This window comes from Phoenix dactylifera, chromosome 4 (genome assembly GCF_051530095.1).
Source record: "Phoenix dactylifera cultivar Ajwa chromosome 4, Ajwa_hap1_PhDact_Kaust_v1.1, whole genome shotgun sequence".
Classification (NCBI taxonomy): domain Eukaryota; kingdom Viridiplantae; phylum Streptophyta; class Magnoliopsida; order Arecales; family Arecaceae; genus Phoenix; species Phoenix dactylifera.
In genome coordinates, this window is record NC_143193.1 from 2,603,587 (window position 1) to 2,628,691 (window position 25,105).

The 25,105-nt window shown below is 45.4% G+C and overlaps 1 protein-coding gene across 1 annotated transcript; it reads left to right on the forward strand.

Annotated features, from left to right (window-relative positions):
- The first annotated feature begins 18,323 nt into the window (after positions 1-18,323).
- On the forward strand, positions 18,324-24,921 carry LOC103697821 (uncharacterized). Its single transcript, XM_008779761.5, has 3 exons — positions 18,324-18,531; positions 24,337-24,450; positions 24,544-24,921. The coding sequence occupies exons 1-3, from the start codon at positions 18,414-18,416 to the stop codon at positions 24,588-24,590; spliced, it is 279 nt and encodes a 92-aa protein (XP_008777983.1). The 5' UTR covers positions 18,324-18,413; the 3' UTR covers positions 24,591-24,921.
- Positions 24,922-25,105: the final 184 nt, after the last annotated feature.

Here is a 25,105-nt window from a genome sequence, read left to right on the forward strand (position 1 = left end):
GCTCCGGGAGCTGCGGCAGGAGATCGTCCGAGATTTGAGGGACGAGCTGCTCCGGGAGCTCCGAGGTTCCGTGCCAGCTCCCACTCCTGCACCCACTCCATCCTCAGCATTGGTCCCATCCTTGACAGCCGTGACAGACATGACGGCTGAGGTGCGGCAGGAGATCTACAACATCAGGACCCTGGTGCAGGCCCAGTTCCACAGCATGAGCGAGGTCACGAGCACCACGAGGAGGATGCGGGATGACATCCGCCGTGACATGCACACCACCACCGAGGGGGCCGAGCGCTTGTCGAATGTGCTCATCGACAAGCTGGACGCACTTCAGACCTCGGTGACTGGGCTTCAGACGTCGGTGACTGAGCTCTCCACTACACATAACAGAGCCACCACGTCTATTATCACGCAGCTGGGCCATGTTACAGAGGCAGTCGCCCTCCTCATGGAGCAGAGCCGATTGAGAGGAGGAGTCACATCCTCGAGAGGAGGAGCTACATCCTCCAGAGGAGGAGATGTATCCTCGAGAGGGGGAGCTACATCCTCCAGAGGAGGAGATGTATCCTCGAGAGGGGGAGCCACATCCTCCAGAGGAGGAGATGTATCCTCGAGAGGGGGAGCCACATCCTCGAGGAGGTCATAGATGATTTTGAGTTGTGTTTTGTCTTCTTTTGTATTGTTCTTGCTTTACCTATTGTATGCTCAAATGTATTCACCTTCATATCAATACAATGAGTAGACATCTTATCTTCATTTCTGTGCCATTTGATGATTGACTGTGCCATTTGTGCCATTGATTGTGTATGATTACCTCCTTTTTGGTATGATGACAAAAAGGGGGAGAAATGTGTAAGTATAAAATATGTAAGAGGGGAGAAATATTAAAAAATATGTAAAAGAAATCAATGGAAATAAATAAAACGATAAACTCTTAAAAACACACATAAATTTGTTCTAAGTGGATTCGGTACCTCGAGGCTCATTATCTCTCTTTTGGGGCTCCTAATGGAGTAATCTCCAGAATCTATTCAAGGGATATTCGGAGATTAGCTGAATCCTACTCAAGAACAAATTGACAGATTTTCCCTCTAAAAACAAAAATTTTAGTTCAAAAATTTCAAAGCATTAAAAGGAAATTCAGAAAATCAAAACATAGTTGAATGCATATGTTGAGGGGGAGAATCTGAATTTTAATCAAGCTAAATCATTAATGTCATATAAGCCAAACAATTGATTGCAGAATATGAAGGCTTATATAATTCCAAATGAAAGGGGGAACTTTAACTCCGAAATTTAATGTTTCACTCCTTTCAAACTTGGATAAATTAAATTATCAGACATTTGAATTCATTTATGGAGTTTATTTCATTATTTACTGAGCAACTCATTTTACATATACTCAAAGTTTTGTCATCATCAAAAAGGAGGAGATTGTGGAGTGATCGATTAAAACCCCGTTTGATTTTGATGAGCTCAAAGCATTGGAGTATATCTTGTGATTACTAATGAATTCAATTGAGTGTTTCAGTGAAAATCCTGTCCAAGTGTCTCTAGACTTGGTTCATAGCATTTTGGATAAGTTAAGAAGTCTGCATGAACCAGTGTCTGAGATACGAGTCGACTCCCGAGTTTCACGAGTCGACTCCAAGCGTATCAAGGTCACTGGCACGAGCTCGAGTCGACTCCTGATCAGTACGAGTCGACTCCGACTGAAAACAGACAGAAGGACAGAAGAGCAGTTTTTCAGGTCTGAGATTCGAGTCGACTCCAGTGGAACGCGAGTCGACTCCCAGCGGTACACATAGAAAAAGTCAGAGAGCGTTTTATGGACTCTGAGATTCGAGTCGACTCCAGTGGAACGCGAGTCGACTCCCAGCGGTACACAAAGAAAAAGTCAGAGAGCGTTTTATGGACTCTGAGATTCGAGTCGACTCTAGCAGTACGCGAGTCGACTCCGAGACTGTGCGACCATCGACAGACAGAAGACCATGTTACTGCCTCTGAGATTCGAGTCGACTCCCAGACAGCTCGAGTCGACTCCAAGACAAGCTTCACGTCAAAAGGCAGAAGACCAACTTTCGGAAACTGAGAGCCGAGTCGACTCCAAGGAAGTTCGAGTCGACTCCAAGACTGGATGAGCCAAAAGACAGAGAATCGGAAGTTCGGGCTCTGAGATTCGAGTCGACTCCCAGGACAGTCGAGTCGACTCGAGTGGACAAAATTCAAATTTGGATCCACGGACTACAGAGGATGAGCCGACTCCAAAATTGCCAGGTCAGCGCCAGAAGTTGGCGAGTCGACTCCGGGTCAAGACGAGTCGACTCCCAGTCAAGACGGCAACTTTAATTCAAACTGGGAACAGTTGCCGAGTCGACTCCGGAAAAGCTCGAGTCGACTCCTGCTACAGCCGAGTCGACTCCTGATCGCGCGAGTCGACTCCAACCCACCGGTCACATTGTCAAGCTGCGCAGAGTGTGCAGAACGGCCAGAAAAAGCAGAGTAACGGCTAGTTTCCGTGGGGGTTGGCTTAAATAGCCACAGAAGACTGTAGCAAGGCAGAGAACACACATTCCACTCCTAGCATTCAAGTCTTCAAGCTCTCTAAGTGCTCTTCAACGAGAAAAAGGGAAGATCTGCATTTACTGCTCCACCAACATCTTCCCAGCATTCAAAGCTTCCTCCTCCTGCTTTCAAGTCGATCACTCTTTCAAGAGGAGACCGGAGTTCCAGAAGCCACACCTCTTCACCATCTTAAAAGCGTTTGAGGGCTTCTAACTCCTTTACGATTATATTGTTTTAAATCTGCTTTTTGAGAAGCTATTTTCTGTTTTCTTCTATCTCGTGTATTTACTTGATTCAATCGGGGGATTGAATCAAGGGGATTAAGGTTGGTTGGTGAGCCGGTTTAAAACCAACGAGTGTAAGGGTTTGATTGTGAGCCCGGGAAAACAATCGGGGTTGGTTCTAGTCGGTGAGTCTGGGAAAACCGACCGAGTTCGTTGTGAGCTCGTAAAACAACAAGTTCGGTTGTGAGCTTGCAAAACAACCGGCTGTAATCCAAGGGGGTTATAGTGAAATTCCCAAGTGAGACTTGGGGAGTGGACGTAGGAGCAAGGGTTAGCTCCGAACCACTATAAAACTTTGTGTTTGTAGTGCATTGTCTCTCATCTTCTTCCCCACACATTACTCACAGCACTTAGCTTTAATTAAATAACTGGCTATAGTATTTAGTTAATCATCCACAAAGTTTTAATTAGCTATGTTAATTTAAAAACCCAATTCACCCCCCCCCTCTTGGGTTGTCTATCTGGGCAACACAAGCAGAAGGAGGGGGAATCTCTCAAGGAGTATCTTGACCGCTTCACCGCCGCCACGTGGGAAGTTCGCGAGCTTGACCAGTCAATAGCCATGTTGGCACTAAAAACTGGGGCTCGTTCCTACAGATTCCTCTTCTCTATCGAGAAGAACTTCCCCGCCGACTTCACCGAAATGCTGGCCCGAGCTCGAAAGTACGCGAAGGCCGAGGAGGCTATTGCCTCCAGGCGGGGTACAACCGAACAAGCTTCGAAGAAGAAGAAGAAACGCCGCGAGGAGCGCGGCCGTCAAAGAAGCCGGTCCCCCCGCCGAGAGAAGAACCTTCCCCGGCTGAGAAGTCCGCCTCGACAACGGGGACAGCTTCGGCCGAGGTCCCCGCCTTGGCCAAGGTCCCCACTACGACCCCGGATGCATCCAGGGAGGTACGAAAACTCCACTCCTATCAACGCACCCCGGGCCGAGATTTTGATGGAGATTGAAGGTCGGGACTTTTTTCGACCCCCGCCTCCTATGCGGGATACAGGAGTCCCGCGCAATCCCAGAAAGTACTGCCGCTTTCACCGAGACCACGGGCACGACACGGAGGACTGTTTTCAGCTCCGAGATGAGATTGAGGTGCTTATTCGCCGCGGAGTACTCAATCGGTTCGTAAGAAACCGACGTGAGGAAAGAAGGCCAGTGGAAAACGTCACACCGCCCGAAAATCCGAATGACAACAGGCCTATCGCTGGCACCATCAATGTAATTGGAGGAGGAACCTCGGCTGGAGAATCAGCCCAAGAAGGAATCCCCCCAAAGCGCCTACGCACTTTTGAAGCCATCTTGTTCTCGGACGAGGATTTGGAAGGGGTTGAGACCCCTCACGATGATGCTGTGGTCATCTCCATGATTGTAAATAAATTTGATGTAAAACGTGTCTTAGTTGACAATGGAAGCTCAGCTAATGTTTTGTACTACCATGCCTACCAAAAAATGGGGTCAACGGGAAGCCAGCTTCGAAAAATCAATACCCCGCTGGTCGGATTCACCGAGGACTCGGTCCCGGTCGAGGGCGAGGTCAGCTTTCTTGTTACGATCGGCCTCGCCCCCCGAGAAAGTACCGTGAGGACGGACTTCCTTGTGGTCTGCCTACCCTCAGCCTACAATGCTATCCTCGGACGACCAGGGCTAAATATCCTCCGAGCCGTGGTCTCGACCTGCCACCTGCTCGTGCGATTCCCCACCAACCAAGGAGTGGGCGAGATCCGCGGGAACCAACTGATAGCCAAACAGTGCTATATGGCGACCTGCAAAGCGAAGCAACCAACTGAAGCGTCGAGTCAGCAAGAACTATCAGCCGAGGCACCAACTCAGGCGATGGGCCGCACGCTGCCCATAGAAACCTTGGACGCGAGGGATGACCTCTGGAAGAAGCAAGTAGAGCCCGGTGAGCTTCTTAATCAAATCCCTTTACAAGAAAATTGCCCAAAGCTAACTGTGCAGATCGGCTCCGGCCTAAGCCCCCGCGGAAGGAAGCGCCTGACCGAATTCCTCCGGGCCAACGTTGATGTCTTCGCCTGGTCGCCCGCCGACATATCAGGAATCAACCCTGAGGTCATGGTCCACCGACTCCAGGTGAAGCCGACTTGCAGGCCTGTAAAACAGAAGAAACGGGGCTCTGCCCCGGAACGGCAGCAAGCAGCAGCCGAGGAAGTGGATAAGCTCCTTGAGGCTGGCTTCATCCAGGAGGTCTCCTATCCAGATTGGCTTGCCAATGTGGTCCTCGTAAAGAAGGCTAACGGAAAATGGCGCATGTGCGTGGACTATACCGACCTGAACAAGGCCTGCCCGAAGGATAGTTTTCCACTCCCCAGCATCGACCAGCTCGTCGATTCCACCTCGGGACATCAGCTGCTGACCTTCATGGACGCCTTCTCAGGATACAATCAGATCCGAATGGCGCCAGAAGATGAGGAGAAGATGGCCTTCATCACCGACAAGGGCACCTATTGTTACAAAGTAATACCATTCGGGCTGAAGAATGCCGGAGCCACATACCAAAGGCTGGTCAGCCAAATTTTTGAAGATCAGATCGGCCGAAATATGGAAGTCTATGTGGATGACATGCTGGTGAAGAGCCGAGCGGCAGAACACCATGTAGCTGACCTCAATGAAACATTCTCCAAGCTCAGGAAATACCAAATGAAGCTCAACCCTGCGAAGTGCGCGTTCGGAGTCACCTCGGGCAAATTCCTGGGCTTCATAGTAACCCAGCATGGAGTTGAAGCTAACCCTGAGAAAATTCGAGCGCTGCAAGAGATGACACCTCCAAGGACAGTTAAGAAAGTGCAGCGGCTCACTAGGCGGATCGCAGCCTTGGAGAGGTTTGTCTCCAGGTCAGCCGAGCACTGCCTTCCATTCTTCAAGATCCTAAAGCGGCCAAAAAACTTCCTGTGGTCGGAAGAATGCCAGCAGGCCTTTGAAGAGCTCAGGTGCCTCCTGGCCTCCCCCCCGCTACTCACTAAGCCTCGGCAGGACGAGGTTCTTTACTTGTATCTGGCTGTCTCCCCGGTCGCAGTGAGCTCAGTCCTGGTCTGGGAAGAGGACAAGCTCCAAAAGCCGGTCTACTATACCAGCCGGGTCCTCAGGAATCCTGAGACCCGATATTCTAAGCTTGAGAAGATAATTTTTGCCCTGATTATTTCAGCTCGGAGACTCCGGCCCTACTTTCAAGCACATACCATAGCCATACTGACCGACCACCCTATAAAGCAAATACTGCAAGGTCGGATCGTGCCGGAAGGATTGCCAAATGGGCGGTTGAGCTCGGGGAGTTCGACCTTGAATACTGGCCCAGGCCAGCCATTAAAGCTCAAGTACTCGCCGATTTCATCGTGGAGTGCACCTTGCCAGACGACCCCGAGCTGCCACTCACACCCACAGAGGAGACCCCGAGGCTGCCATGGGTCCTACATGCGGACGGCTCCTCGACCTCGGGGGGTAGCGGAGCGGGACTCATCCTCACTAGCCCGGATGGGGTGGTGGCTGAGCAGGCCCTACGCCTCGAGTTCCCAGCCTCAAACAACGAGGCAGAGTACGAGGCGCTCATTGCAGGACTCAAGTTGGCAAAGGAGCTGAAGGTAGAAGACCTAAAGGCCTTCAGTGACTCCCAACTAATAGTGAGCCAGGTCCAGAAAGATTTCGAAGCAAAGGAGCCGCCAATGTAGAAATATCTTCAAAAAGTGCGGGAGCTTACATCCGCCCTAGGCTCCTTCAGCATCCAGCATATCCCCAGAACGGAGAACCTCAGGGCGAACCAACTGTCAAAGCTGGCGACCTCCCGCATGAGTGAGCTCTCCAAGGCAACGGCGCTCGAATACCTCCGAACACCCAGCACAGAGGAACCTGAACCGACCATGTGCATCGACATCGAGCCAAGCTGGATCGACGGGTTCATCAACTACCTCCAGGATGGGACCCTCCCTCACGACGAGCTGGAGGCTTGCCGGATCAGGCGTCAAGCTTCCCGGTATGTGCTATATGAGGATAAGCTCTATCGTCGGTCATTTACTTCTCCTCTCCTTAAATGTCTCCGCCCCTCGAAGGCAGACTATGCTCTGCGAGAGGTCCATGAAGGGATTTGTGGAAACCATCTGGGAGGCCGAGCACTAGCGCATAAGATCCTGCGCGAAGGTTATTTTTGGCCCACACTTCAGAAAGACGCAACGGACTTCGTCCGGAGGTATGATCGATGTCAACGGAATGTCAATATCCAGCGCCGACCTTCGGCCCCGCTGACCTCGATTATCGCCCCCTGGCCATTCGCCCAATGGGGGATTGATATCCTGGGGCCCTTTCTCCTAGCCACAGGGCAAAGAAGATTTCTGGTCGTCTTCATCGACTACTTTACCAAATGGGTCGAAGCCGAACCTGAAGCCCGAATCACCGAGCAAAAAATGCGGGACTTCATTTGGAAGTCCATAATCTGCAGATTCGAACTCCCCCGTATCCTCATATCTGACAACAGCCATCAGTTCGACAACATCCACTTCAGAGAATTTTGCTCCGAACTCGGGATTGACCACCGCTTCACCTCGGTCGCCCATCCCCAGACAAACGGAGAAACTGAGGTAACAAATCGTACCATTTTGCAGGAGCTCAAGGCTAGGCTTGATCGGTCCAAAGGACAGTGGATCGAGGACCTGTACGACGTCCTCTGGGCTTACCGGACTACGTTCCGATTACCCACTGGCGAGACCTCTTTCAACCTGGCATACGGGATGGAGGCTGTTATCCCGCTGGAAATCGGCCTCCCATCCTCGAGGGTGGAGCACTACGACGCTAACTCCAACTCTTCTCGGCTCAGGAATAACTTGGACCTCGTAGAAGAAACACGGAAGGTCGCCCGAATCCGCATGGCAAGGTACCAGCAGAAAATGGCCCAATACTACAACTCCAAAGTCAAGCCCAAGCTCTTCAAGGTAAGGCACCTCGTCCTCAGAAGAGCCGAAGCTTCTCAGCCCACCGAGCAGGGAAAGCTCACTCCAAACTGGGAAGGACCATACCGAATCGCCCGAGTACAACGATCCGGAGCGTACAAGTTGGAGTCTCTCGAAGGAACCCCTATTCCACGAAGCTGGAATTCTGAGAATCTACGGATGTATTATCAGTAAAACCTTAAGGGGTCCCTGGTGATCAGAAACATGAATCCCATCTCCTCCTTACAATGATTTACCTCCTCGCAATGATGTTATGTCTCTCCTAATCTTGGGACATTTGTGATCCTCAGATTCCTCGACTGAGTTCGGGATGCTTCATGTGTCGACCGTAGAGTCTCAAACTCTCTCGACCTCGGGAAGCGCCACTAGGTCGACGATGAGCCCAAGCTCCCTCGGCCTCATGCTCGAGACCCCGACTAAGTTCGGAATGCCCCGAGAGTCGACCGTAGAGTCCCAAACTCCCTCAACCTCAGGAAGCGTCGCGGGTCGACGGTGCATTCCCAGACCCCTCGACCTCGCGTATGATCCCTCGACTAAGGTTGGAATGCCCCGAGAGTCGACCGTAGAGTTCCAAACTTCCTCGACCTCGGGAAGCGTCGCGGGTCGACGGTGCGTTTTCAGACCCCTCGACCTCACGTATGATCCCTCGACTAAGGTCGGGATGCCCCGAGAGTCGACCGTAGAGTTCCAAACTCCCTTGACCTCGGGAAGCGTCGCGGGTCGACAGTGCGGTCCCAGATCCCTTGATCTCGTGTATGATCCCTCAACCAAGGTTGAGATGCCCCGAGTGTCGACCGTAGAGATCCAAACTCCCTCGACCTCGGGAAGCGACGCTAAGTTGATAGGGAGCCCAAGCTCCCTCGACTTCGCGCTCGACACCTCGACCAAGGTCGGGATGCCCCGTGTGTCGACCGTAGAGTTCCAAACTCCCTCGATCTCGGGAAGTACCACCAGGCCGATGGCGAGCTCAAGCTCTCTTAACTTAAGGAGACCGGGGACAGTGCCTTGACGGTCCTCCGGGACATTCGACAGCAATAACGGAACAACGTTTGCGAAAACCTTCGACAACGGCAATACCTCCCAGCTCGATTGATATTCCCGAAACAGACCCCAAGCTAAAGGGCGACTCCGAAGGCCGGCCAGGAAACAAAACGACCTACTCCACTACGAAGCGCTCGATCTCGGAGGTGCAAGAGGTACATCCCACTTGACACCCGCTTTGTTATATTCATCTACCTATGTATTGCCAGCGAAATTCCGATTGAGATCGGGACCTCATCCCGGCCAAGGCCGGGTCGCCCCTCCAAGTTGATCCAAGACCGAGGTCCCACCGACCTCATGCGCGCTTCCCTTACTGGTGATCCCCATGACAATTCATACAAACCTTTCTGCATAAGGGCTCGATTCAGCCCCCATACGTTGAGACATCGATGTTAACCTGCGGAAACGACCTCGACCACGGGCGCGCTGATCGAGCTCAAGAGGGCCAAGGCACTCTCTATAGGTTCCGACTCCGCTCGCCAGAACCTCGGCTGAGCCCGAGGCCAACAACTATGAAAGCCCCGACGACAGTTCGACTAGTGGCTCACGATCCCCTTTTAGGGATCAACCCTAACATTTTTATGGATCTATGCTCGAAAAAGCCGAACTCAAAAGCTTGGCCAAATACCCCAGTAGTGACCCATGCAGGTCTAACAATACCCCTTTTGGGGGTCCGAGACCCGAGCCTGGTGCCTTAGAAATCCAGAAGCCAAATCCGGCGACCCCTGCGAGCTTCAAATCCGAGCTCCAAGACTTGGTGAATCTTCCTAGAGTCCGAGCTCGGAGTCCCCCTAATCAGAGCAACCGGAACTCGAATACTTGAACAAGTCGGAGGAAAGAAAAGCAAAACACATAGCCAAAAAACATGTTTTCATTAATAAGCAGCCCAAAGACTAGGATACAAAATTGAGGGTCGGCAGAACAATAAGTTGAAGCACCGACCTTGCTTACAACTAAAGAAAACGAATGAAAAAGAGAAAAAGAATCTAAGTCCTAAGGGGCGACAGTCGCGCCGGCGTCACTCTCGGGGTCATCTATGGCGATGACCTGGGGGCCTTCAGCGGATGCGGGCTCAGGGTCTGCTGCAGGGACCTCGGCGGGCGCCTCGGGAGCATCTTCGGTGATTTCGCCAGGGGGAGCCTCCATCACCGCCGACGCGGCTGCGTCCGCCTCGACCTCGGCAAACTCCTCCTCGGACGCAAGGGCTGCAGGAACGTCGTCGTCGGAGTCAGCGCTCAACCCCATCCTCGGACGGATCGTTGAGAGATCGAGCTGGGGGCAGAACCGAGCCATCTGCCTCCGAAAATTGTCGAAGCCGTGGAGAAACCCATCCACGGTCTCCTCCTCCAGCATGTTGCGGAATTCTTCTGAATCTTTGAAGAAGTCCACGGCATGCTCGGCTCGCTCGAGCGCCCTTCTCTCCCGGGCCGCAAGTTGCTCGATCTTCAACCGCCTTCGTATTTCAGGCCCGCAGCTTCAGATTAGACCTCCATCAGACGCGCCTCCGAAGCGCGCAGGGCCGACTTGGTCAGGGAGTGAGCAACTCTCTCCTCCTCGAGCTCCTCGACAATGGCCAGTCGCCCGGCCTCCGTTGCCTCCCTCAGCGCTTCGGCCTCCGCTAGCGCGGCCTCCAGCTCGGCGACCCTTTTCTTGACCGGCTCCAATTGCCGGTTGAGTCGCCGAGTCTCTTCCTGACATCCTTAGGCGATGAATATCAGGGTGTCAACCTCGTGAACATGCTGCAGGAAAAAAAGAGAAAAAGCAATCATAAGTAAAAGATATATATACACTAGTAGCCGAAGAAAAATTAAGAGAATGGCTTATCCGAACAGTATTGCAGTAAGTGCTGTCGACAATTTGTTCCAGCGACGAGTTTCGGAACTCGGCCCGGTCCGCTGGAAGCATGGCGCGCCGAAACACCGCACGCGCAACATCAGCATCGTGGAAGGCCGAGCTCCCCTCAAGGAGTGGGGACCCTGGCTCGGCCGATTCTCCCCTTGGGCCCCTCGAAGAGCTCGGCTCGCCCGAACTTGGGGCTTGGGGGTGAGAGGCATTCGGGACCTCGGGGCCCTTGCTCAGCTCGGGCTCCGAGCGCCGCAGCTGGATGATCGTCGGCCCCTCCCGCTGGGAGATGGGGGCAGGATAGGATGGGACCGCCGAGCCCACGTCCCCGGCGGCTAATGTTCGCCCTCGAACGGCTGCCAAGGTTCCCGCCTCCGGGCCTCCCATCCCGGCAGAGGCAGAAATGACGCCCGATTTGGACTTCTTTCGGGGCCGAGGAATAGCCCCGCCGGCCTCGGCTTCTCGCCTCTTCAACCGAGAAAAGAGGAATGTGTTGCTGGTCGGCATGTGAGGAATGTCTGAAACGAAGAAATCCTTCTAAGTGTTAGACCAACATCAAAAGAACGAGAGAAAGAAACGAATAAGGTGAAGACAAAATAATGTGACTGCTCTTACCCTCGGGACGCGCCGAACTCAGGCCAACGCTCGCCAAGGCATCTTCTCTTAGGAGGTCGGTCAGGTTGAAACCCTTCCCGAGGCCCCGCAAAGCGTCAAGGACCCTCTGATCGCTCGCCAAGGGCTCGGAGAGCCTGTTAAGGGCCTTCAGCCGGGGGTGCCCCTACCTCGGGTCGAATCCCCATGGCACCTCGGACGCAAGAAAGAAAAACTTTCTCTTCCACTCATGGATAGAGGAAGGAGCACCTTGAAAAAGTGACATACCACCCCGAAAGGCGAAGTATAGCCACTCTCCATCCGCCGGGTTTGTCTTTAATAGGAAACACCGGCGGAAAATTCTCACCGAAGCCGGAATCCCGTGCGTAAGGCAAAGGAACAAAAATCCGACTATGGTCCTCCATGAATTCGGAGCAAGCTGAGCTGGAACGAGTTGGTACTCCACCAGCAAGCTGTTCACAAACTCATGAAGGGGGAACCGCAAACCGGCCCAGAGCATCTCGAGGTGAATCCCGATCCGACCTGAGGGCGGCCGCGTCACCCTGTCCTCCCACCCCGCAGTTTCGAGACGAAACCCAGGCCGAAAAAAGAACCGGGAGCGGATTAACTCCAGCTCCTCCCCCGACAAATTAGATCCAGCCTCATCCAGACCAAGACCCATTTCGGAAGAAAGAAAAATGACCAAAATACGAAGGAGACGGGAAAAAGGAGGAAAAAGGAGGATCCCCTAGCTAACACAAGGAGGAAACCTACGGGAGGAATCGCCGGAAATCGCTTCGAGCACCGCCGGGGAGGTTCTGTTGTGACTGAGAAAGAAGACGAGGATAGAAACGGCGGAAAAGAGAAGGCGACTAAGCAAGACTTCTCTTAGGGCTAGATCGAGGGGTTTATATAAACCTTTCTAACGGCCCAGATCGACAGGGCTGGTTTCCACCCCCCGTCCAGATCACGCCATGTATCGGCCTCGGAAGTCGAAGCATCACATTCATTCTGGGCTGGTGCCTCGAATACAGAACCGAGGCACCGTCCCATCGGATCTCGCGGCCTCATCATGGACCTGCTACGCTGGATCGCCTCGAAAGGCGAGCAAGCGCCACCCCCGCTCCTCTCATTAAAGGAGCCCCGGGACGCGCGGAGCGCCGACATAATTTCAGCCTCCCAAGCCCCATTCGGTCGATACGAGACTAAGTGCGTCCGACCTTGAGCAACTGGCCTAATTCTCAGCCCCGGACGACCGACTTGGCTTTAGGCCCCGAACGGCTAATCTAACATCCGACCTCAAGGCGTTCGATTCAATAAACATCCTCCATCCAGATCACACCACATGTCCACCTCGAGGATTGAGACCGCATATTTATTCAGGAAAGATGCCTCGAATATGGAACCGAGGCGCCGCCCCACCAGGTCCTGGGACCCCATCATGAGCTCACCATACGAGACGGCAACGAAGGGTCAAGAGGCGCAACCCCCCGCCTCCTCTCCGTTATAAAAGCTTCGGGACGCGTGAGGGCGCCGGCATAGTTCAACTCTCCTCGATCCCTGCCACCATAATAAAGACTACTACTTCCCGTGTCCGAGCTCGCGAGCAGCTCGAACTCGGAAGTCGGGGGTAGTGTTGAGGGAATGCAAGTTCCCCCGAGTACATGAGAACCTTGCCGGTACGGGACCGGATGATGGCCGACCTCGGGCAGCCGAACTTGATGCCCGACTTAAGAGCGCCCGACCCCGGGAGTCGGACTCCACCAACTGTCCACTATGGGTACTTTCCCCTACGGACCGACGCAGGATCACGCCTTAGGTGGCTTGCTCCACAATTAATACGCCCAACCTGGTGCCCCACCAAGCGTCTAGCTTCAGGGCTCTTGACCTCGGAAGTCCGACCTCGCCGCCCACCTACCGCGGTTGCACCCTTCTGAAGTCCAGTCAAGGGCCATACCCTGCCACCGCCTCCAGCATTTAATGCGCATGATTTCTGCAAACCCCCGACTCACTCAACAATTAATGTATATCTCCGACTTACTCAACAATTAATGCATATCTCCGGCTTACTCAACAATTAATGCGCGTGGCTCCTATCATCTACGGATCTTCGGTCCTCCACGGCAAATCAACTCGGCAGCGTTCGGTCAGCCGTGACAACTCTCTGATCCCGGCCTTGCCTCTGACGTCAAGGCATTAATTCACCTGGTCGCGCACCAACTCAAGCGACGTGCTGAGTCGTACGTCAACCTCGCCCCATCACATCACATGTAATCCGACCCCTCTATAAAAAGGAACCCCTCCTCCTCAGTGGGGGGTTAGACTCAGAAAAAGCCCAGCAGAATATATCTCCTTCCTTCCTCTCTCCTACTCAAAAAAATTAAGCCCCCTCTCTGACTTAAGCATCGGAGGGCCGGCGCCGGAAACCCCGGCCACCGGTTTTCTTTTGCAGGCCCCCCATGGAGGACGCCGCTCGCCGACGGATCGCCGCCCCCCAGTGTTCGCCGGAGCTCCTCCTCCTCTGCCGCCGTTACAGTAGATTTAAAGCTCGGCATATTGGCTGCCATGTTGCATTTAGGAGTAAATTATATAATTTTTTTTAAAAAAAGTATATTCATTATACTTACGTCTAATAGTGTATAAAATTTACAGTTATATCCAATTAAATTAATGGCATTAATAAAAGTATTTATCTTATATAAAAAAGTTAATATTAACTTTAAGTAAAAAAAATACATATATCTTCTTATGCCCTTAAAGCTATTTTGATCATTTTACAAATTTTTACCATTTAAGATTAACGATTTGACTAAATTTCTGTTAAGTTATAGATTAAAATATTGGCTAAAAATAAATCTTGCATCTGTATGATTTGAACAAAAAATTATATCCTGCACTTTGCGATTATGTACCATGCTAATCCCCTCCACTCGTTTTTGTAGGCCAATCATCAGGACGATCACATGATGAATGGAACCCATAGAAATGGCCCGAGGTGATTAGCATGGTGCATACGATGCAAAATATAATTTCTCGACTTGAACATCTTGCATCATAAAGAGAGTGGGAGAGTCTATGTTGGAATTTGCAAGACTTTTTATTGGTTCCAAACTAGCACATCAAGGGTTTCGCTCTCTCCCTCCTCGTCCTCCTCAAGCTCCCATGGTGGCTGCTATCACCGCATTCACCCCCTCCTAATCGTGCCTCCTTCTAAAAGATGGAGAGCAATGTCGACAACAAGCAATGCGACATCCGTTAAGCCAATATCGTCGCCATCTGCACGGTAGTAGACCCGCCTTAGCCCCAAGGGCATGGATAAAATAATCGCTTCCACCTCTGGCAAGATCATCATTAGCAATAGTGGTGCCACTATCGTTACCAAGATAGAGGTCCTCCAGCCTATCGCTAAGATGCAATAGTGGTAACACCACCATTGTATGCCGATGGTAAGAAGAGAGGGAAAAAGAGGAGACGGCCTCACTCTCTTTTCTCGTGCTATTTCTCTCTCTTCTATGCGAGAAATTATTAGTTGGATTAGGTCCACTGCTGAGTTGATGAACCAGTCCAGCCATGAAGCAACACATACAACAAGAAAAAAAAACGCAATACACGAGTCTACCAGCTCAACGGTGGACCTGGTCCAAGTAAAAATTTTGCATATGTCTTGCCTTTTGCTATAAAGACTTGCAGTAGAATCTTATATTCAGTTTCTTATTACTTGTTACTTGGCTAACTTTTGGGGAATGCATATAGCATTTACAGATCAATGCTATGGGTAGGATTAGTGATATCTATGATATACCATCTAATTAAAACATGCATACCATTAAATTACTCGCAACAAAAAGAAAGATAACGATGCATATATGCTTGACAAGCAATTCATCCATTCAAATGCCATTCTAATCTAAATTACAAAGACATAGCATGCATAGACTATTTAATGACTATACATGCGAGGGATGATCCAGTGCTACAAATACCCCTAAAGATTAAACAAACATATATTATATGTTCACAAGTGCATGAGTCAAAACATTATCTCATAAAATGATGGGGAAAAAAATCATATCATACATATCAATGGGTTATGTCAAAATAATAAAGCCTCAAAGCTAGGTAAATTATGGCCTAAAAAAGCAGCAACTAGCAAACTGAATAAGATGACAAAAGGCCTTCATATTTGTTTATGAATGCATTATGAGCACAGATTAATGCGAAATAATTAAGCTGCTTCTAAATCAGATACGGTATAGCTCAATATCAACAAGTCTTGGACTAAGTTATTTTATGACAGCTTATTCAGGTCTTCGAAGAAAAGTGGATATATGTTTCCAACAATAGGGACATGATCATTCTGCACCAAGGTTAGCTATTCCTAAAATATATTGGTTTCATGACACTTGGAATAACGCATGGCTCCCATATTCGTGATAAACTCTTGAATAATTAGCATCACTCCAGATCATCCAAATAAAGGAGTCACAAGGACCACACATGCTATCAGAGGATAAGGGAAAAGACAAGGATAAGGACTGATGAAGAATAACTAATAAAGCTTTTGAGTTACCACAGCATGGCTCTAGACCTGATCACGATCCGATTCTAACCGGGGATCCGAACCGGAACGGAACCGGAACCGTATCTCACGGTTCTTAACCAAACCAGAACCTTGAGGAATACGGTTCGGTTAAGGTTCCAGTTTTGATGGAACCGAACCGGAACCGAAATCGGCGGTTCGGTTTCGATTCGAACCCGAAAAAAAAAGAAAAGAATGGCGCCATCTCCCTTAAAATTCAAACGGTCATATGACCATTTGAATTTCCAAATGGCCAACAGCCATGTGGAAAATTTCCATATGATCCACGTAGTAAATTAGATGGTTTGACAGATTATTTGCATGCATATTATAGTTGTTTAGGTCATTTTGAAGAAGATATTGATGTTTTAAATATTATTTTTACTGTTAAAAATAATATTATTAATTTATATAAAGAGTACAATGCAAAATATGGTAAAAAAAATTAGGAGCCATATGGAAACTTTCCATATGGCCGTTGGCCATTTGGAAATTTAAAATGGTCATGTGTCCGTTTGAATTTTAAGAGAAATGGCGCCATTCTTTTCATTTCTTTTCTTCTTCTTTTTTTTCAGTTCGGTTCCATCAAATCCGGAACCTTAATCGAACCGTATTGCTCAAAGTTCAGGTTCGGTTAAGAACCATGAGACAGGATTCCGGTTTCGATCCGATTTTCTGATTAGGATCGGACCGTAGTCAGGTCTACTTCATAAGATTTGAAATGGGGGGGGGGGGGGTTCTTAAGAAAGTCATGGAACGGCCCGCATCCATTAAGTACCCAAAAAAAAACCATCCAAAAAAATAAAAAAATACCCCCATCATATCCTTGTACTTTTAAAAATACCGGATAAGTATCAACTGATATGGTATGGGGGATTGTATTCCTGTATTTATAAAATATGGAGGTTTTAGTGCTTTTTGATATTTCTAAATATCGTAAGTCTTGGGAAAGCTATTTATAATGGCCGTTTTATTTACATATCACCTATGTTTTGCGGCATTTTGAAATAAAAAAAAATTTAGTGCTTTTGGAGACTTTTTGCCATAATTCTTGTCAGCATTTAAAAGTATCGGAAAAGTCATATGTAATGAAAATTTTATTTTTATTTTGCTGCATTTAAAAATACAGAGATTTAATACTTATGGAGGTGAGATCCTCTGTAAAAACTTTTTATAATATTTTTAGTAGCATTTAAACTTGTATAAAACATCGATATGTATACTATGCTAGGAATATATTTTCTAATATATTATTGATATCCACATGAATCAAAGATACAGCAAAAGTTGAATTTAATTAACCAAAATAAAAATACTTTGAGTTTACATAGCTACACACACTAAATAACATCCATAAAAAAATCTAGTCCTAGCAACTGTAGTAAAAAAGTTTTTAATTGATATAAACAAAATCATTTATGTCTCATGTTCATCATAACTCCAAAAAAAGTCTTGCTTTAGTTAATCATTAGTGAGTGCCACTTGCAAGAATAAAAGAACATATAATTAGCTTATGATGCAGAATATATTTTATGGTTAAGCAAAATAAATTTTTTAGTAAATATATAAATAGTTTGCATTTAGTGTGATACATAGATTGAAGGCTCGGTAATTGAATATCCCACAGGATCTATAATTCTTTTTAGTCGATTCCAAGACTTTATCAAAAGCTCTTGACATACACATGCCACATTAATCTATGCTTCCCAAAAATGAAATCCAAGAACATCTTTTCATTCCATGGTGAGTGAATCTTTAATCACAATAACTCCTGAGGCAACTTATAGTCTTTCATAACAACCTCACTTCCAATCTACAATGTTTATCGAGAAACAAAATAAATAAATGCAAACAAAGCCTAACATATTACAAGTATATTTATATGAGTTAAGAAAATTAAATTAAAAGCTAACAAGTGTTTAATTTACCCCAATAAAAATAGAATGATGTCATCATGCCCTTTTCGATGAGATATCCTGCACCAAATTAAACAAAATTATTTTAATTTAAAAAGAAAAAAGTATACATAAATTGTCTTAGGCTGTTTGTGCAATAATTCTTGGATAATTATAGGAACTAAAATCTTGTGTATAATGTACATCCATTAATATGAATATATTTATAGTAAGTATTTAATTAGAAATATCTATAGATCGGTAGGCTACGAAAGAACTATAATTTATTTTATTTTATTTTCTGAAGCTAATAGGACTGGAAATTAGGTGACCACCTATGTGGCCAGCCATACTGGTAGTACCTTGTGGGCTGAAGATGGAGAGCTGCCTCAGGCGTTATGAGATATTCTGTTTTCTGATTTTATTGGATGTATCCCTACTCGTCGGATATAAATCGGTCTAATAAAAAATAAAAAAATAAAATAAGATAAAATAAAAGTGGACATCCCATCTCCCTCTCTCTATACATACATATGTATGCAAGCCCGGCCCAAGTCCATACGGGAACTAAATATAATTCAGTCTATTTCAAGACCATCTGAAGTCCGTTTGCACCCCCTGCTTTCGAACCGCGAGTGAGAAAGGGTAGAAAGAGAAAAAGCCAGAAAGAGAGAGATGAGCGGCGGCGGCGGTGGCGGTGGCGGTGGCGCGGTGAAGACGCCGGCGGACTTCCTGAAATCCATCCGGGGACGCCCCGTCGTCGTCAAGCTCAACTCCGGCGTCGACTACAGAGGTTATTCTCTCCTCCTCTTTCTAGGGTCTTTCCTTTTATATTCCCCTATAGCGTCTCCCTTTCCAATATTGGTCCCCAATTCGAGCAAAGTCCAAGCCTTTTCGTTGACTCTTCAAACCCTTTAATCCGTGCTTAAGCTTTTTATTCAACCTTCTTGCTTATTCTGGGATCAGGGTACAAGAAAAACCCTATGATGCTTAACCCTAATTCTGTTCTTCAATGAAATTTGTTGGAAATTTTGTATTATATCTCTGCCATTAATTAGGGTTGGTTTTTGGATGATCTAACAGTCGTGGACATTCAATTCGGTGCTTTATGGTAACTATTTATTCGTAATATAAATATAAAAGAGCAATCTTTTGAAGCTTTGATCTCAGAAGCTGTGCTAGTTTTTGTGTTGATTAGTCCTAATGATCGCTTTGAGGAATTTGTATAACAGTTTCATCCTCATAATTCATAAAGTTTATGACTAATATCACTTAGATTAGAAATGTAATAGTTGACATAAAATCACACTGGTTGTTACGAGTGCAAATTTGAAATTTCTTTATATTTCACGTAAGCACTAAAACATTGAACAAAGTGTTTATTATTCTCCTTTATTTCTGATTTTTCCCTTGGACATTTTTTTTCATATCCCTATTTCTGCGATTAGACTACATGTGTTTTTGTCATATCTGCTAGGCAATTTGACCAATGAAACTTTAGTATCTACAGGGTGGTGTTCGGTTGGAACATTTCATAATAATGTTCTGACACAATGTCTGTCTCCCAATTGCTCTGACCATTGAATTATTTATTCCTTAAGGCAAATGTTTTATTGTTAGGTACCTCCATGCTTGAATGAGGTAGTTGGTATGCATGCTTAATAGCTATCCATGACAGGTCTGGACATTTAGAAAAATTTCTATTGGATTCACTAAAGATACATATAACAAATCATGAGGAAGATCAAGACCAATGGATTCAAGATCTAGACCAACAAGTCTCTTAATCATTTGAAACGTTTTGTAATTAATCCTCTGTGAAGGGCCATTAGTTGGATAGATAAAAGTAGCTTCATCTTCAAGTGTGAAAGGACCCAATATTCCTAGAAGATTTCAAGGTGGTAAACAACTATGTCTATACATTTGGTGGATAAAAGGCTGGTTGATTTCCTCTGGCTAGTGATGATTATGGCACAGGGAGTGCAATCAGTGAACCATTGCTGTTTAGGAGGGAGGAGTATGCTATCCCTGAATTTGAAAAGCTTGTGACAGCTAGAGGGGTTTATGCTTCTCAATCCTTTTTTGCCATATTTATTGATAGTGAAAGATAAAATTAATGGATTATTATACTGATGGCTCCCAGATTAAATTTGATCAGGTTGCTCAATGCTTCTGCACATCTACAAAAGTTAGATTCTTATATTGTGTAACAGAATTACCTTCTCCTATCTGTAGCATTTTTTACACATGTTCACTGCCATATACTCGCAATGCTTATGTTTTTCTCTTTGTATGTTCAACATGCTATCATGCTTTTTCTCAAATGTATGCTGCTTTTCATTGTCTTTTACATCCTTCTTCACTCTAGGATCTGTAGTTGTAAACATAACCTGATCAAGAATGGAGTCTTGGCAACCTAGTACTCCTATAGTTTGCAAGGATCTGTTGGATTGTAAAGAGAACTTCTTGCTTTGCAATCGATCAAGGATTTGTTTCTTTTCCATGAGCATAACCTATACAAAAGCTTGTTTTCTAATTGAAATTATCTTTCAAACAATTGTGGCTTTGAAGCTCCTTAATATCTTGTTCAGTTTATAAGCATTATAATGAATCTATTGAGAAACTTTTTTCTAAATTCATCGGTTACTTTTTGTCATTCCTTCAAATTTTCACATGTTTAAGCTCAAGCATGCCAATAATACCCACTGCTTGACTATATTAACCTCTTACTGGCCTTTTCCTCATTCGCAAGGCCTATGTTGTTTTTAGTGGTAAAGTCATGGTATGCATCATTGTAGGAGGGATCCTTGCACTATCGTTCATCATTACTTCTGCACCCTTTACTAATTAACTTGTGATGGCTTATATATGTATCCCTTCGCACCTAAGAAAAGCTAGTTGTCGGATTCTTTCTCGGTATGAATTAGCATGCTACAAATTTCTTTTTCATAAATTGACCTCATTTTCTAGTATCCTAATTTGTCTGACCAGATGACTCACGCATATACTTTTTAAAATTTAATAATTCAAAAAAAAAAGAAAAAAGAAAATAGGAAACACTTTCCATCATTCAATTTCTTTGGCTCATTACATTTTCTGACTACTGTATGTGCATTTTCTTACTGCTTAGATGGAGCTTATAATATTATCTTCTAATGGACTAAGTCAATATTCTCTCTCCCTTACCCATATTGCCATATTAAGGCATTCAAGTTTAATTCTTTGACAGGATTGCGTAATTGACAGGATAGATGTATTACACTGCAAGAGGAAATAGCCCTTGGGCTGGCTTTGTGCACTATTTCTTGACCCGAACTCTTCTACTTCTGTCATGATGCCATGGCTAGTAGTTTCATGGTCTTCAATATCTAAAAAGCATTGTTCCCTCATTCATCTATCCTGTTCATTCTCCTCCATCAAAATAAGGAAGTTGATGCTGTATTATTAGTTATATCTGTAAATTTACTTCGGTAGCTGTACTTGTTTTGGGATATATTTTCTACTCTATCCGAACTCAGTGCCTTTTAAACCAAAAATAATAAGTGAGAATCCATAAACAACAAACTTTATCTCATTGATATGGGCCGACCTTTATGTACCCTTCTATTGAGAGCTTTAGTTTTTGCTAGTGCTAGCTTCTACTTTTAAGGATCTGAATTAAGATGAAGTTGGATATATCCTACCTGAAAATGTGTTAGTTTAAAGGCAAGAAAGTTTGCAAGTAGGCTTAGTTAGTAGTCCACTTATCTTTTGGGATTTTTGTAGAAAATTCATATCTGGAAATATCTATATATGTACTAGTAATTAGATGGTCAATTCTAGTTTAGGCATCAGCTATCTCGGGCTGTTTTTGTTTTTGTATCATTAAGTAGTTATGATGAATTGATTATGGGATCTTGTCAGAGAGCACAAAGAAACCAAAATTAGTTCCTTAGTATCACGATATAATAAGTAAAAACTCTCTTGTTATAAGAGATCTTGATGAGGGCTATCTTTGGACTTCTCCACTGTCTTGAGCCAAGCTAGCATTGACATATACATTTTATTGTTTAACCAAAAATATTTGCCGTTGTTCTGTTGTTTCCTTACCGATCACCTTCTAAATCACCATGAAGGGTGAAAGGGTATAACATTTAAGTCATTTTGTTTGTTCAAAGTCATGAGGGGACTGACGGTATTTGGCTTTGAATAATTCAGTTATAAATGTGCTGAGGCTGTCTTATGTAACTTTTAAAGAGAAAACATAGTGAAGAGAAAAAAAGGGGGGGGGGGGGGGGGGGACTTTTTGGGTTAAAATCTTTATGATTGCCAAGATTTCAAGCAAAACATTTTCCAACATTTTTTATAGAGAAAATGATTATCTTCAGGTCAAAGGGATGTTATTACTTGCAGATTAGCGGTGTGAATAAAATGTAAAGAATGTGTCTCATCAAGGAGCATATTTCTTCATTCATATGATGGCCTAGTGCACTAATTACTGGTTTATCTAGAAATGTTGCGAGAAAAAGAAAAAATATGCTAAAATTTAGCCATGATTGTGTTGAATACATAAAGAATGGAGATTTTTCTTTAAGCAGCCTTGGTGTTTCACCTCCTTGGTCACGATGGCCAAGTAGCTAGTATGATACTTAAGTCCAAACCCAACCACATATGGTCACACCTCCAACAAACCACCCTTGTGCCCAACCCAATTTGTCATGTCTGATATTCTGGCCAGATGTAAGATATTATTGCATCAGATGTGGATGTTGACATCTTCTGAGATTTCTCATTAGCTTGAGAACTTCCACTTCTCTATGCGGGAACTTGTTAAATTCATTGGGCCGCCATTCTAGGGCTTGCCACCTCACTCCACAATACAGATAGAGATGAGGTTTAGACCTAAAACAGATGATCAGAACAGATCATTGTGAGTCCAGATTAATGTAAGTAATTAGGATTCGACTAAAGTCATCTTCTAGGTTAATCTATGAGCCAGGATTGCTACTGCAATCCAGACCTCTTTGCCCATCATCACCAAGTGAGGGTAAGAGAAGATTTACAAAACTTGTCATCACAAGCACTTTGTCAGTCCCTATCTATCTGATTTTGGAGTTTATCATTGAAATTGGCTAAGCCAAGCCAAGTACCCCTCCTTCTCCTCTTGCATAAAAGGGGTTGAAAAACATGCAACAAGAAATAATATGTGTAAAAGGTGTTGTGAACATGCATTGAGTTCTTAAAAACGGTTGAAACCAGCAGAGGCCTGCCAAAAGCATTACTGATGATAAAGAGGCCTCTTTCTCAAGTTCGACGCTTGAGAAATTCTCTATGGCTCTATCAAAACTAAAAGGATATAGGGAAAAAATGGCAGTCTAGCGATATATGGAGATAGCTGATAATTATCTCTTCCTCTTTAATAGAAAGACTCATTTGTTGTCTACGATCAAAATAATGAAGCTGTATTTTCCTTTCCAAATTGGCATAGAACTTGGAAGGAAAGTTTTGTTATTGACCCATCGTAGATAACCTTATGCCAAAATTTCAACTTGACAGCTGAGTTAAAACTAAATTCTGTTGAGTACTCTTTTCCTTGTTTGGCCCCCTCCAGCATTGTCCAAGTTGTTAGATTTTCATGTGGTATTAGTTCATCTTGCTTGAAGCAGTCCTCTATTTGATCGAGACATACGATGGCCTTGTTTATTTGCTTAAGACCATGCAAGTTCTTTCAGTTTCCCACTAATAGTTGATGGAGAAAGGAAGTGAAATCTTGTGTCAATAGGCCTACTAGACATTAGTGGCTTGCCAAGATACCATGTGTATATGTCGTTCCTGCCAATTTTCTTAGCCTGTTTTTTTGCCAGGTGATCTTTCTAAAGTTGTGGCCCTTGATGTTTGCTTCCACAGATTCTACCCTATGTGGAATCATGTTCGTGTCCCTTTATTCCAAATAAATTCTCATCAGACAAAAAAAAGGAAAAAAATGAGAGAAACCTCTGTATTGGTATTGGATTTCTCATTTGGTCTTTATCCATGTTGAATGCACTTATGGATGCAGTACAACTTATCACAACCAAAAAGGGCAAAAAGCTGCAGAAAAGAAGCTAAAAGGATGTGCGAGAGAGATTAATACATAGGCTGACTTATTGCGAGACCTATTCAGTGCGATGCATCTTGTATCAGAATAAATCCAGCATCCCTCGTGCAACTTAGCACCATGCCTTTGGGATGGAACGAGTATCTGTTTGATGGTTGTCTTTGTTCTTAGAACCTGCAGTTTGCCAGATTACTTGCCTTTAAATTTGTACCATCAAGGATTTTAGGACCAATGACAACAAATTATAACAATTTTAGATCAAATATCAATTTGTTTTTTCAAAAAAAAATTACCAGCCTTCTCTGATTAGAATATATTGAATTGCTCTTCTTGGTTTTATGCATCCAGCAAAAAGGAAGCCGTTATGTCAAGTGATTGTCCCTGTTTGTAGTTGTAGAATCACAAACTTCATTACCTACTAATGAGCTTGTGAATTTGCAATTCCATCGATGCCGTATCTTCTGCAAGACAGTATGCCCTTCTTGAATCCTCTTGTTTAGCAATCATATGCTTCTCATGCAGGTATTCTAGCTTGTTTGGATGGATATATGAATATTGCAATGGAGCAAACAGAAGAATATGTCAACGGTCAACTTAAGAACAAATACGGGGATGCTTTTATAAGAGGAAATAATGGTATTCCGTCTACTTCTTTATCATCTATATTCTTTCCTGTTTCTTTCCAGATGGATGTGGCTTGAATTTTGGTCTCCTCCCTTGTGGATGCAGTTCTCTATATCAGCACCTCAAAAAGGACGCTTGCAGAAGGGGCATGACAGTGCTGCCACGAATTTTAATTTGTGCATGGTGTACCCAATTAAAAGAACATTTGTAGCTTTATCTGATTTTTATGGAAGAGATGGGCACAACAGATCTTTGCTCTTCAACATATAAGTTTAGGTTGGTGTTTGGGAACTTGATGCTCAATGCAGTAGTGGCATCTTACTTTAAGCTGCGAGTACCATTCTGCATCTGTAATTTTTTTTTCCCCCTTTTGATGGAGCTTTCTCTCTACTTAAAAGCATGCTTGTGTGCAAGGTGCTGTATCTGATATATGATGCTGCTTTTGGGCTTTTCAAATATTGAAGCATGAAGAAACTTTGTTCATTTTGATTGGACCCCTATTCCAGCACTGTTAACCTTTTCCTTTTGACTTGGAAAAAAAATGATATGTTCAACTTGCACTTTGATGCTGTCAGGTGGGGGCATTTTGATGTAATGATGCTTCCCACTTTAGACTATTATCTGATGGCTTCTCAATCATCTTCCATAAAGCAGGGCCTTTGGATCA

What these genes read in the sequence shown, in the direction of transcription:
- LOC103697821 (XM_008779761.5), top strand. Translation starts at nt 18,414, where the DNA reads ATGAGCGGCGGCGGCGGTGGCGGTGGCGGTGGCGCGGTGAAGACGCCG. An exon ending in CTCCGGCGTCGACTACAGAG is followed by an intron (nt 18,532 to 24,336) that starts GTTATTCTCTCC and finishes CTTCTCATGCAG; the next exon opens with GTATTCTAGCTTGTTTGGAT. An exon ending in TTTTATAAGAGGAAATAATG is followed by an intron (nt 24,451 to 24,543) that starts GTATTCCGTCTA and finishes TTGTGGATGCAG; the next exon opens with TTCTCTATATCAGCACCTCA.